Consider the following 15,810-nt stretch of genomic DNA (forward strand, 5'->3'; position numbering starts at 1 on the left):
GAGCCTGAGTTTATATTTAAATTCACGGATCCGTCTGGAAATGCGACGAACTCCGAATGCTAATTGGGCGTAAAATGAATTTACGACCACAAACAGATACTTTATTTCTTTAAAACCTTCTTTATTTATTAACATTATAAACAAACCAGCTGTTGCACGTGGCTTGGCACGACGCAAGGTCAAAGAAAATTCCCGTGGGAATTAGACGATTCAATGAGGTAAAAAGTACCCTTTATGCTAATATATCACTTTCTAACCTCCCAACTATCTACGTACACAGAAAAGGACTATACAATTTCTCCGTTGTGACGTGAAAGAAAAACAAACGAACCAACTCACTTACATATTTTTTATTAATACGAAGTGTAAGGATAGTTTATGTAACATATTTGTCGAGATCAGCGTGAACTCGATCTTGCAAATATAAAACCTAGATAAATCCTGTTGGATGCTGGTATCCCAGAGGGATATCGTATTTTCTGATCAGTTGGGCAGTCAATTTTATATACATACACAGTTTTTTTTAAGCATCATTGCTGTGAATTAAAAAAAAATATATACCTATAAAAGTAGTGATGTGAAATGTTTCGAACATTTTGATCAGTTTAGTCACAAGTCGATGTAAAAAAATCTTTTTTTTTTTCAAAAATATGCTTGCTTGCGTCACAATATAACACTTTTAAATGTATAGTTTTGAAATGTTCGTATGCTGCTGAATAATTGAAATTAAAAGAAGCTGTATATATAACCAAGATGTTCAGGAAATATAAACCGCATTTGCATTAACTCTATGCGATTCGAGTGTTACGTACACAATCTATATTAGTAGGTACACATAACGACGACGCTTACATCAATCGAGTAAACATTAATTTTGCCAGAAGTACTATGAGATATATCGTGTGTAGCATCAATTACAAGGGAAGAAAACGTAAACATCGAATTATGTCATGATAATAAAAAAAGTATAGCAATAGCATTTAGCTACTATTAAGTATTCTGTGCCAATAGGCAATACGCTATGGTTGTGTGTATACATATTTAAATAACAAACAAATTTAATATAATTCAAGAAAATAACTATCAGACGACCGAATCATTATCTGTATTTTAAGTATACTTCCAAAATGCTGCATCAAAATGTTATATTCAAAATGGGATACATCCTCAACCCTAATCCTCAATTATATTTTTTCGAAATTTCGTCTATCTTGCTATTATCCTTGGATTAAAATACTGCTGCGAAGTAACAAGCTGCGAACAAAGGACTTTGTGAATTTGCAAAAGTTCAAGCGCTGTATTAGGCATGCGTCCCCAACAACATAATAGCTCTATATGCTATCTTAGCAACAAAGAATAAAATCACAGTTCAGATATTGTTCTCATAAAGAAACAATGTTAAAATCAATAATATATTTTATCTCTATATCAGAAATATCGTAAGTAGAAAATATTGTGTGCTTGATACTCTGACGCACATTTCCAATTTATAACATACCTTGATAGAAGTATAGCACAGGCGTCGTTAAGTTCATTATGAAACTCCATAACGTTTGCAAGAATGGTCACAATTTTATGGTTATTTTACACGAAATCTCTCTCATCTGACAAAATTTATCTTACAATTATGGTACTATATTATATCCCAAAGAGTCTAATAAATTCCTTTTTGTTACGGCTATTCTGCTACTCATATCTACTCTTTATGTTTTGTACGCTACGCTACGCTGTAAAATATGTCGTCTATTAATATTTATCACTTTTTAAAACAATTAGTAAAAAAATAGAAGAGTAACTAATATCTAATATAGAGTTTGGTGCAATATTAAAATTTTTTTTTATTTGCTTATCATGACATTTCATCAGAAAAAACGTAAAACGTATATATCACCTACAAAATAAAATGATGCTAAGATTTCTAATCAACGACCGTATAAAACTTTGCCAAGTATCTCAGCACAGATATTTTCTCTCAAACTTAGAGTTTGCCACGGATCTCCCTAAAGACCTGCACATTTATTGGGATGAGAAATAATCCCAGTAAAACATTTACTTCATATACTATACACTGTTTTAAAATGCGAACTAAAATATTTATTCATTCAACAAGTCTTCTTTTAGAATCGGTTCCCAATCTTCTAAATGCATAGAAATTATTTAAACCCGGTTCGAAATGTATTTCTATGTAATTTCACCATTTTCTAATCTACGGTATTAACGCTGTTCCAAATCAATCGATATAAACATTCAATTATATTCATCGTCCATACAATAATTTTGAATATTATCAAGAATCGGCAAATTTTTCGATCAAATTTAATGGATCACTGGTTAACGCTGTACATTGTCTTTATGTCACTCAAACACAGATGAGATAATAATTTACCATGGGTAGAACTTTGAATTATGTCACGACCAGACTTTAATAATATTTCATTATGCTGTTACAATAGGAAATGTCTATTCATTAAAGGAAGGCAAGAACAATTTTACAAAATTTGCCCGCAGCAGTAGAAACATATAATACTAGCATAACGAAACTAGAACTAATACTAAGTACTAACTATAATCCTGTTATTTTGAATCTTAACCAATGTAAATTAATTAATTAAATCTTATAATGCCGATAAGTATATTCGGTTTCACAGCTTCTGGGTTTTTTAGCTCTGTTTAGCTTATTTGTCAGTTAAAATGACAGAGGATCTGATAGATAGAGGATCAAGGGATAGTAATCTAGGAAATAATTTAGCATTAAAAAAATTTCAATATCAAGAGAACCTGAGTAGGTCTAGTTACGTGACCCATCCTTAAATAAACCCTTAAATTTTTTCATCTATATTTTTGATATTTAAAAAAAATATTTCTATGTATCATTTTAATAGGTCGTTTTACAATTCAGTAATACCTCAAAATAAACATAAAAAGGATTTCAAAGAATGATTATCAAATTTAAAAATATTTACATGTTTGTGAAAGTCTCTTGTTAACACAATAAAAGGTATAAAGGTGTGTTCAAATATTGAAATCGCTATCGCGTTATATACACCTCAGGCGCCGGCTGCGGCGTCATTTAACTGCAATATTTATTTATTTTATTTTGTTCTACGGACAAGCACAATAGCGCCTTATTCTAATAAAAATAAAAGGTAAATTTACAGTTAATTAACTAGAATGCAGCCGCGCTTTGCTGTGCCGCAGTCCGATGTTAATTAGGCGAATCGATAGATATTTTCCTTTCAGGTAAGAACTGCTAGAAACTGTAAAAAAGACAAATTAATCTTTCATTTGGTAAATTTATCATACAAGATGAATTATTCATATCCTAATGTTTTTATGAGCGTACAAACATAACATGCAAGCCTGTCTGTGCTACCACAGTTCTACCTCTCAGTCTTGCAATCACGTTTGTGTGTACGTGATTGTTTTATCTTTGCCAGTAGGTACACAGGGACGAAACAAGAAGCTCTAGAAATTAAATCATATTCATTATACTGTAACAATATTATGGCATTACCATACAGAGTGAATGAAGGAATTTTGTGAAAACTTATACAAACAAGCCATATTTTTAAACTCCTAAATTCACATTCCAGTTGAAAATGCATATTTTTTTAAACATTGATTGCTTTCTTCTTGAGAAACATAATTTTCATGTATAAATTAATAATCGTTCTAATTTAACTGAACTTCTGCTCATTCCAATTAATTGTTTCAAATGTTGTAATTAGTTACGTATAAAACTTTATGAACGAGATGAGATCTTGAAACATTAAATCATTGGAAACATGATTGATGAGATGAACAAGACAATAAAATATATCTTACTATTGGCCCGCCCCGGCTTCGCCCGTGGTACATATTTCGCAATAAAAGGTAGCCTATGTCCTTTCTCGGGTATCAAAATATCTCCATACCAAATTTCATGCAACTTGGTTCAGTAGTTTAGGCGTGATTGAGTAACAGACAGACAGACAGAGTTACTTTCGCATTTATAATATTAGTATGGATTGTAACTAAAAGGGGGAATGAGGTAAAAATAACAAACGGTTGGCATATATTTAAATGTGTTCTGTTTCTACACAAATATCTTCGAGAGTTGATAACAAATTAGAAGTGTGGGCGGTAAAAAGTCGATTAAACAATGTTCGAAAACAAAGAAAATCACTGAGAAAATTCACAGGAAAAAAATGCGAGTTTGTAGGTCTTTTTTATAGGTTTGTCACTGATTAACACTTGTCATTTGTATGAAAATATATGACATATTTTTTTTTTAATTTATTAAAATATTCGATTACGAAAGTATTACGAGAACAAATAAGAAGTATCGAACAATAAAATATTTAGTTTGTAATTAAAAGTGTTTTAATAGTTTTTAATTATACTTTAAAACTTTATTTTAATTTTTAATTGTACTTTCGTGTTATAGTAAATATAATATTTTAAATTTACACATGAATTAATTCAAGAGACTTATCAATAAGATTTAATTCAAATTAAAATTTTCAACGATATTTTCAATCCTCAAGTATCCTCAGTAATAGGTACGCAATTTTGAATAGGTACTTGTAATACGTGTTATGCCATGTATAAAATATATCTAAAACCTTTCTCAATTGCATTATGTAACATGTCTCATGCCTATAACATAGAGGTATGTATGATTTAAATTGAATATTACAACCCTCCGGCAAGGGCCGCCAGCATGTGATAAACTTTTTTTTTTTTTTTTTTTTTATAGTGGGGAAATCTTCCAAAGATACCCACGGCCCCCGGGGAAGGAGCCGTGGGTTATGTCGGATTCTTACCGACTAAAACCCCACTGTGTTCCGTCGAGCCGCTTTAATGATGGGGCCGCGGGTATTTGTTGGAATTCTTCCGCGACCAGCATGTGATAAACTTGCGGAATGAGATAATTTCGGCAGAATTCAACCGTTTTATTTGTAACATTTGTTTCCTCCATAACGCTCAACAAATCCTGTTAAAGAAAACGACTGATTGATAAGAATCTTTTATCGCAGTTTCGCAGTACTTTGCTACAAAGTAAGAACTCAAAGTATTTATAGGGCCAAGTTATAGGCTATCTTGCAGGATTTAGTCTTCAAATAAATTGAAATTTACTTCACACATTTACACGTACAAATGTACGTGAACGTAAATTTATACTTACTATATTTATAATAAAAAAATATAACTGAATTAAGGCATAACAGAACGGTAATAGCTTTGTTTTCTAGAGATATTGCTTGCTCGTGGTCTAATGGATTGATTTATTAGTACAACGCTACGTTGAAGGAAAATAATTCTTCTTTTGTTATAGTAGCTTTGGCTTGAGTGATAACAATTGATAGAGTTTATAGATTTCTGGACTATTGGGTACGTTTTGTTAGTGACGATTGTAGAAGTGGTTGAGGGATATTACGTAGTGTGAAGAGGCCATTATCACGATTTTAGATTTTATTTCAAATATCCAACGGAGAAAGAGATTTATTATCTTAAATAAGGTTCTTCCCAATTTGTGTAATAATGTCCTATAAAAAAAATACCTACATATTTTGATTTATTCTTACTAAGTAACACCGAAAAATATAAAAATGCATGTTTAGTATAAAAACAAAGACGACAGCCCACCCTCATCGTAGCTACTAAATTCATTGTTAACTTAGTATAATAGCAAAGTTCGATAAATTGATTACCTATACTATTACCTCTATTCAGACACCTTTTACCTTTCAATCAAACCTACATTTCCCCGTGTCGACGGTGATTAATCATCGCAATATGTATCATATATATGTGTATTATGTATACCGTGAATAGGCTACGCATACACGCTACAACAAAAGCTGTCTGTGTGAATAGAACCTGCTTAGAGCTTTGTAAGCTACGCTGGTTCACAAGCCGCAGTTATTTACTCCGAATTTTTGGTATTTGTATTTTGTTTACGTTGGTATTTAAAGCCTCGTTATTATTCTGTGGTTCTAGCTCGCGTATTTACTCTGTTTTAAATAATTTATACGGGTAGAAGACGAAGTACCTGCTATCAACGTTTAATTGAAACATGAATATTATTATTTACAAATATTTTACTATGAATATACGTTATATTATTCCGTACTAAATTTTCTCAAAGCAAAATAAAAAAAGCTATAAATTAAGCTCCCCGTATTGGTTCTTGTGAATTTTTATTTATCGATAACGAGAACTACATAAAGCATTCTCACAAAAGATCGCTTTCCAATCTATTCAATGTGCAAGTCCGAAAAATTCGAATACACAAAACTAAATCACAATTTCATATCGTACATCGAACATTTTTACCAAGAATTCGCGTGCTGAAAGTGGCTTTTCATACGGATTCATTTATATCACAACAATCAGACAACAATAATATTTTTTTTCTCACTTGTGCATTTAAAGTAAAACCTTGTTAAACTTAAAGTTCTTTTCATGGGATATAGATAGTTATTTTCAAACTGATATAGGAGATAATGTACACATTATGACAGTAAAGTACAATAAAAACTGGTGGGAGAAATAATCTTTCTAACCTAAGTAAAAATCTACATAAAATTTCTCAACGCAAGTTTTTATTTACCAGCACATCATTTACCTCATGAGCTTAAGTAATACAGGGTTTTTAAATAAATCAAAGCCTCGGTGCCAAAGCCTTCTTTGAAAACTGCAATATTTTTGCATGTTACTTTATACTCCAACTAATGAATTTATAATTCGTAATTGAGCTTTTTAAAATATTCTGAATATATTAATTATTTATGTGACGTTTTTTTCGTTCGTTTTGCAAACCATTTATATTAAAAAAAAATCACACAGCCTCCGTATTAAAACTTTCTCGTACTTTAAAACTAAAAGCCTTCCCTTTTCAAATAATTTATAAGAATTAAAAGAATAAGGGTACAAAGAGGTCGGTCTCCGGTGTAGTTAGCTACCAACCCTTAATTTAGGCAATTTACAAGTTGTGATTAATTCTTTTTTATCAAGCGATTTTTACAGAAGCGTAAATATTCCAATTAAATTTTTGGTGAATAGAAATAATTTTTTAAAACTACAGTCGCAATGCAAATAAAAATCCAATCACATTAATATTAAGTTGATTAGCTTTGAGGGGACTATATCCGTCAGACTAGAAGTTTTATAACGATATTTTTTTTTCAATCACGATACAGAAATCGTTTGTTCCGGTTCTCCACTATCACTAAATGACACATATTGTTCCATAATGTCATGAGGCTCGTACCTACTGATCTTGTCGTGTTAAATAGTGTCAGAAATGCGTGGGTTCCTCCTGGTATTGTTTCATGTTTACGTAATTCATAAAAGGGAAAATTTTCCATTCATTAGTTGAACATTACATTTTAACCAAAAATGTATATTATAAGGCATAAAACCTTGATAATACATATCCTTAAAAGAATATTTGGTGGATGTTTCACTAATAATCTTATCCAACTAAATCTGAATAATGTATTTGGTAAATATTTTCAATTTTCATTTCTATTTTATGGTAAGTAGTAATAATATATTAAAATCTATTTCGACGAGCGCTTCCATTATGCTATTTAGCGCTCGGGAGTTGCAAGTTTCATATTACACGTATTTCTACACGGTAAACACATTAGCTTAGACATTCCAATTTTACTGCTAATGTGCGAACTAAATTGTCATTTTAGGGACTCCTAAACAGAATTGCTCGGAATTTCTGTAATTACTCGGGACTCTAAATGACATTAAGGAGCAGATTGAGAACAGAACTATTTTAAATTGAAAAAGTTGTTTGTGACTAAGGGACAGTTGGAGCCAGGCCGCAAAGTTTGCCCGAGTTGTTCTCTTCGAAGCTAATGGTAAGAAATTGTGTAAATTATTAACACATTTCCTACTGCTGTTAGCGCGGTCTATAGAAAATTTTTAAACTTTTTACCTCACCGCGTTTTTAAACTTCAAGAAAGTAGGTAGTATTTTCGCTTGTATGTTCAGAGCCGATGATTAAGGAAATAGTATTTGGTTTTACAGTAACATTTACCAAAGCAAGTCAAAAAATAATAATTTTGTGCTTTACTTAACCACACAGAAGTAAATATTAAAACAGTTAGATACCATTAATTTATCTTGGTAATTTATGTCTAACATCAATAATGATGAACGTTTTTAAAATATTTTTGTTCGTTCCTTCGTAGAAGGTTAATAAAATATTACAAATTTTATACTAATACACTGGATTTATGTGTTAGTAATAGTGAACCATAAACTCAGTTAAGCCTTTTACGACATGTAGCTCACGTCTCACGCTTTTGTTAGCAAAGAAAACAAATTCCTATCACCTAAGTTCTCAAAGTTGTTGATACGACACGAATAATTTTAAAGAGCTATCACTCATAATCATTTATGACTAGTGGGATTTAACTTTTGCGTTTTATAATTACTTAAGGCTTCTTTTGGCTTAGAGTGGGCGCCGTCCGTACTAAGGAGGATTACCTTTTGTAGGTACCGTGGTAGATATTCTCCTTGGTTGAATTGCAGTGAATTCTTATTTTATTACGTGAAGACTGTGAACATTATATTGATTCTTGCTTTCTCTTCATATCTTTCAATCCAATCAGCGATCGCATTTTAAAATAAATACATTTCTTGTGAATTACATGAATGGGCGCCATGATTGATGCATTCAAGTTTATCGAAAATATTCACATGAAAAATTGAAGAAAATTTACGTGATTTGATAAGAGCACGGAGAAAATTTCTTGACAACTCTGTGATACGAACTGGTTAAGCGGATAAGCTAAGCAGAGAGCTAATTTCTATGTAATAAGACCCAAGAAATTCTAAATGAAGCTTACTTAAATAAATAAATGTTTTAGGTGGATTTTAGCAGTAATCTTTGTGGAATTAATATAGAAGTTATGGATTAACATAAATGTTACATATGCTAAAACATAATTTAAACGATCGTTACATTGTGCTCTATATTATTGTGTGTTAAGATTTAATCTACACTTTATCCGTTTTGAATTTAACGTTTTGTACAAAAACAAAAATAAATTATTTGCAATAGATTATGAAGAAAAATATTTATAATAAGAGATCGAATAATGTTTGCATACATTATAACCACACTACATATCTAATATACCACTAGGTATATGACTGTAGGTACAGTAAATATTAAATAAATATATTAATGCATTGAAATCACATTGGAATTAGGTGAATATTTTCACCTACACAGCGAGAAATAATAAATGAAACTTATAAAAACAAAACCTTATGCTAATGGCACATTCTTAACTATATTGTTGTCAGTTAAACCAACCCACATTCTGACGCATGAGTATAACAAAAGCGAAGTTATTAAAACAAACGAAATAAAAGAATAGCACAATTTTATACACGAACAAACTTGCATACTCTTTTATACTGCAAAACATTCAAAACAGTATGACAAAATCATACACCCGCATTTTGGAGCTTGGCGTAATATCTAAGTCCACATACCTAGTTAGTTTTACCCCTAATTAACCATTTGGTACTACTCGATATTAATTATAAACTCAAATGTATTGAATTTATCGTTCAAGGTTTCCTAAGGAAGGTTTTAATTTGCATATTATGTTTTAAATAATTGATAAATATTAATTAAACACGTTCGTTTTTATACCGTGTACTTTTTTAAACGTTAACGTCAAAAATAATTGATAGAGACTACCTGAAGCGGTTCACGAACTAATTTTTTTTAATGTGCATGTTTTAAAGTTTGTAAATCAGAACAGAGACAGTAAAATAGGTATATTTCAAATATTCACGTATAAACGAGACAATCTAGGCATAAAATATGTATTATTTTCTCGAAGCATATAATCATTACCCTTCTAATTACTGTCATTATGCTTAAAGACGTAAGAATTGTTTAAGAGCTTTTATACCACGCATTAACTACGACTTTTATTTAATGCGCTGTGGCCTACTTTTATTGCTGTATAAAACTGTCTCAGTAGATTAAGTTTTGTAGCCATATATTTATATAGCTAGGACGTATAAAAAACTTACCGGACATTGGCGAGTGTGTGTCTTCGACTCTTGAGGTATCGTCCATGATATTTTTGTAGTTCTCCAATGCTGCCTTGTTCGGCCTGCATCCTGACGGTCGCTGGCTGCGGCGGAGGCGCCTCGTCCCCCGATTGGCCGGAGGGCGACGCACTGACCGTGCCGGAGCCACGCTTGCGGGCCTTATTCGACTTTCTAGCCGCCGCCGACACGCATATCTTAACTGACGATGGACTTCCGAAACCTCTCTTCTTCCCGGAACTTCGCGATGACGTATAGGCAGTGTCAGTGCTACTCCGTGTACTCTTGTAGGAAGGGGTTAGGGTCGCGTCTGTAGCGTCTTCTAGAGGCCAATCGGAATCGTCCTCTTCTTCTATACCAGGTAAAGGGGATTGCTGTCCAAGCGGGCGTGGAGAGCTTATTATAGGCTCGGGAGCAACTGTGAATTAATTAAAAAAACATTAATCTTATACGTATGTATATGATTATGATAAAAAAAATATACTTATAGGCGAACATTTTACTCAACCACATGTTTTTATAGTATTTAAATTAAACCGCGACTGTAGGCAAAACAAATGATAAATTAAATCTGTTACAATTCTGAGAGCTTTTAGCTATACGTTTTAAGAATTGTTTCAGAATTATGTATTCGACGGCAGTCTTTCTGTAGTCGAATACGTAATGAATAATTTCCACCTTTCTGAAATATAACTAACTAGTTACGGTCGGAATACAAAAAAACAGCCTGTTCTCAGCATAACAATTACTTATTTTTGAATATATTACAAAAAAATTGTGATTTCGCTGCATATGCATATCAAATTTAAATTTAGTATTTGATATATCATAAGATACTACAAAGTAATTAATTATTATCTAACAAAAGTAATATTATTAACATCTCTATTCATCGATTTCAGACATAGCTCTGAATTCATTATTTACCGCCTATTCTTGGTTTTTTAAACATTCACAATTCCATATTTACTTTTAATTTTAATATTTTGTTAGGTATCATGAAAATAAATACTCAGACAACCTATAAACTTTTTTATCTCATAATACACATAAGAATCACTGCTAAATATAGAAATATCAAATTGATATGGTTCAACATCGTGTAGGTTTAGCTTTTAATGTTATTGAGTTAACGTACATCGAACATAATATGAAATTACCGCATAGTAGGCGGATTTAATTAGAGTAATCATGCAAGCTAAACACTTGTAATAATATAATTTCAATACGGATTTTGGTCGTGTAATTATTAAATTTGCCTTAATTCAAATGGTTCACAAAGCTCATCGGATCAATTAAGCATTAATGAACATTGAACAGAAACCTAAACATGTTTACTATACCTATTTTAATTTTATTTCCCATTAGTTACCAATGGTTACTGTTAAGACTTGTTCCCAAAGTTAATCCGCTTTGATTGAATGGTCCGGGTGTAGCTATTCGATTGAGTAAATAAATGGGAACAGCGATTGAGCACTAACAAATTAAAAGTAATAGTGGAACTCATGAAAAGCACATTCATGTTAAAACGATTACACGCGTATTATTCTGAACAGTAGATGGTCTATATGTTTAATACGAAATGCGTCCGACCTATTCTCTACGTAACGGCACAAGATTTTATGCTTTTATTCTTCTATTTCTTAGATATAAGAAGTTAAAAATGTTTAGCTGAAATAAACCAATACTCGTTGTATCTTGGCTCAGTTAGATTGAAAAAATATTATAGGCCTCGCGTGGCGTAACTTACGAAATAACGAAGCCGAAAATCGACGTTGTCTCCAGGGACTGGGCTAAATTAGAACGTAGTGTAATAAAATGTATTTCTAGGATTATTATTTCATAGTTTTTACTTCAATATTAGTTGAAAGTGGGCAGCACCGGTCAAAATATGAGTATCATATTAAATTATGTTGTTTAATATCTAGTCCTATAGTATGACGCACAATGCACATGTATTATATTTTCTCAACTGCTACATCAAAGGTAATTCTCTAATGAAAGTTTTGTATGAATAATTTATTTTTCCTGTACGTATCATCTTATCTTATCCTACGAACGTTATTTATACGAAAGGGTTTTATTTTGATGTGTGATGTTTATTTTTAAATCACGCAAATCTACAATAATATAGCGTGAGCTTTAGGAAAATCTCATTACTAGCCTTGAAAGAGATATGTTTTATTTGAAAATAAACGTAGATAGATAGTCTTCAACAGATCTTTTTTTAACTAGTAGGTAGGTTAGTCTAATATGTAATTAATATTACAAAGAATATTAACTTATTTTTAAAGTATCAGTGTGGCCCTTTAATCGATTCATATAATACGAATATTCAGTATTATAAGTAAAGTTATAAATTAAATTGACCGCCTCCTTGGTACATTGGTTGACGCGTGAGCGTAACACCTGGGTTCGATTCCCGGTGGAGACGAAGAAAATAAATGTCTCGGTCTGGTAGGATACCGAAGGCTGATCATCTACTTCTCCCTAAAGAAAATCGATCACTGAAACAGATGTATAATGCATCTGTCCCTTACCCCACTAGGAGACATGGGACTTCACACTTTTTATAAATTAAATTATATATCTAATAATAAAAACTATCAGTTTAGCAACTAAAATAACAACATCAATTAAACAGAACCATATAGAACGATGAAGAATGATACATAATGTATGACTTAATAGCGCAAATCTGCATACAACTAACAACAAGCGATACAATATACCACAAATAATATAACAGAGCACTTATAAAATGCATGCCGCGTTGAGGGCCGTGGCTTATGCAGAAAGACTACGTTCAAATTCGTGAAGTGGCTTTTATGATATTTGAACACAACATGTTGTGGCAATGGAGACTAGCTCAATGCTAAACTCAATGCTCGTAATTATATTAAATGGTAAAGAGATATCTATGTACCTAATATATCATCTACATATTGTTTATTGCGAATTTCTCTGAGAGAAAGAAATATGACTTGCGAAAATCGCAAATACCGGGCTTATGCTTAATTATATTATTCATTGAATGAAAATTATTTGTATAAATACAATAATGTAGCTTATTTTATAATAAACAAGCTTTCCGCCCGCGGCTTCGCCCGCTTTGTCTAAAACATAACAAATTATATACTAAAACCTTCCTCTTCCTAAATCACTCTATCTATTAAAAAAAACCGCATCAAAATCCGTTGCGTAGTTTTAAAGATTTAAGCATACATAGGGACATAGGGACAGAGAAAGCGACTTTGATTTATACTATGTAGTGATTGCAGTTTGCTAAAAACTTTTCAGACTATACTTTCATAATGATGGGTCGCGAGAGTCGCGATCGAGACTGAAATAGAAAGACTTTGTATATAGGACTATAATTAATTAACTCGATTAGCAGAGAGGTGTTATTTATAGATGGCATGTTAATAGATATTAGTTTAACTGACTAAATAAATGTTATAATTCAGTTGGCGATTATATTAATATTTAAACACATTCCAAGATAAAATTATTATAACATTTAGTTAGTTAAAAAAATATATTATCGTAGAAAGTCACGACGGTGACATAAAGAGAAAATGAATGTACTACCAATAATCATAAATAACCTTTTATGTGGCATTTTTTAATAAAAGCATACATAGATAGAATTTACATCAAGCTTTGTGATTTGATATTCAGAATTAAAGCCCATGCTAAGAAGATTATTTCAAATTCAATTTAAATTCGCTGTTTACCTTGCTTTACCATTTCTTGATTAGAATGCTTGATATATTTTTTATTTTGTCTATATTATCATATATCTGACTGATCAGCTTTTAACAACTTTTAAACAGTAATTTATGTTAAGTATTTATTTTTAAATAAACTTAATATCCATTCAAATTTAGCCAAGTGCGTTTTTCATATTGATACTAGATATCATTATATTATTTCGTATATTTAATTCAACTTTTGATTTGCTCTACTGCGGATGTGGTCACGGATTCCTCTAAATATTAATTGAAAATCTTAGTCTTAATATTATGTTTTAAATTTATATGGGTAAAACATAAGGAAGGGATAGGATTTTTAAAGAAAAAAATATGTGCGTGTAGGACTAGTGTACACACGTAAGAAGTGAAACTTCTTTATGACCTTATTTTTCAAAAAAAAAATTCTATATGCAACTTTACAGAAATACGTCGAATCACGCGTGGTAGGGATAAGAAAAAGATGGCGCGTAACGGAAAAAAATCACGCGTAACGAAAAAATGTTACACTAAATTTTTTTCCAACTCCGATAAAGAAGTTTCACTTCAAAAATTTTTACTAGCACTGTCATAACTAGATAGAATGATGATTCATAGGTCTTTAAACAGGCAACATTATTATAATCAAAGCAATTTCAACAATTTCACGGTAACGAAAAATCCCCTACGGCACTATAAAAAAGCGCTAACTTATCATTCGATGAGGTGCAAAATTAACATTGGAAGAAATGAGAAGCAGATAAAAGAAGCAGATAATGAACAACTTTAAGACACGAATTTATAAAGTCACCCTTTGTTAACAGTGGGAATAATATATAACAGGGCAGTTTTACATCTATTTTATTTTCATGAAAGTAATACATCGCACCTCATAACAGACGTGAAATTAATGTCAATATCATTCGCTTGCAATGGCTATCGATCCGCCCATTGTAAATATTGGTAGGCACGAGGCCGCTCCTACCGACTATCTATTGACTCTATTGTGGTGTAGTCAAATTGCGATGAAAGCTTAAACTTTACACTTTGATTGCCAATAATGTAACACGTTTCTAACCCAATTGCTTTGTTAATTTACATCTACGTATGCTATTCATTTCGTAGTTAGTTTTTAGCCTCAATTAGCCTCAAATTTTCTGTTTTACCCAAGTAAAATGAATTATGATTAGATCATACAATAAAACATTTGACGTCATCGAGCAAAATTTACATAAAACTGTGTGATTAAGGTAATAGTCTGTTAATTAAAAATCTAATTAAAAGCTACGCAAAGTACACCTACGTTCGTAGCAAGTCATGATGTGTGTTTATCATTAAAAGTTTGTTTTTCATTAAGAAAACTACATTTTTCGCAAACGCTTATTTTCGAGACAGTTAAACATTCCTGCATATTTATATACTAACAAAGACGAGGTTAATTAAATATTTTCTTATGATTTTCTTTAATCAGAAAAATCTGAAACTTTATGATTTTAAAGTAAATAGCAAAATTAGTAATAGCAAAATTAATTTTTATTTAATTTTACCTCCTTTCTGAACAATATAACATTTTAAGGCGTGCTGTGTGATAATTATAAAACTAAGAATTACAATACTACTTATATAATGTGAACAATACGTTATGCTATCAAATATTTGGTACCTTATAATTAAATTATCAGGATCCAATAATGCAAATGAATGGAAATAGAGCAGGGGACGTCATTACCTAAAATGAAATTTACATAACGGTTGACGCCGGTCAGTAAAGAGTTGATGGAAACTACTGTTTGTTTGTTTAACGTGTTATTATGTTCACATTGTTATGTAAAAAGTGACACCCTTCGTCGCTCGTAAAGCAGCAGTACAATCAGGTATGTTACCGTCTCTAATTATTCCTATACTTTCTAGTAGGTTTTTTTTTTAAATTTACCCATTATTTAATCTACGTCTTGATCTGATTAGGTATTATGTATAATATGCCTATTTATATCCTTCAATT

At 31.3% G+C, this 15,810-nt stretch overlaps 1 protein-coding gene across 3 annotated transcripts in view; it reads right to left on the reverse strand.

The window, feature by feature from the left end:
* Positions 1–15,810, reverse strand: part of dnc (phosphodiesterase dunce) — a 264,431-nt gene that overhangs the window by 204,138 nt on the left and 44,483 nt on the right. The window contains exon 2 of one of the 3 annotated variants that reach the window (XM_089700927.1): positions 10,060–10,495. The exons of the other annotated variants lie outside the window; for them this stretch is intronic. Coding sequence (XP_089557053.1) covers positions 10,060–10,148 — 89 coding nt within the window. The 5' untranslated portion in view covers positions 10,149–10,495. The remainder of the gene's footprint in view (positions 1–10,059; positions 10,496–15,810) is intronic. 3 annotated transcript variants of the gene reach the window in all.

This window comes from Colias philodice, chromosome 11 (genome assembly GCF_061535455.1).
Source record: "Colias philodice isolate Cphi_HAF_F1 chromosome 11, ilColPhil1 Martin Lab GWU primary, whole genome shotgun sequence".
In the NCBI taxonomy this organism is placed as follows: domain Eukaryota; kingdom Metazoa; phylum Arthropoda; class Insecta; order Lepidoptera; family Pieridae; genus Colias; species Colias philodice.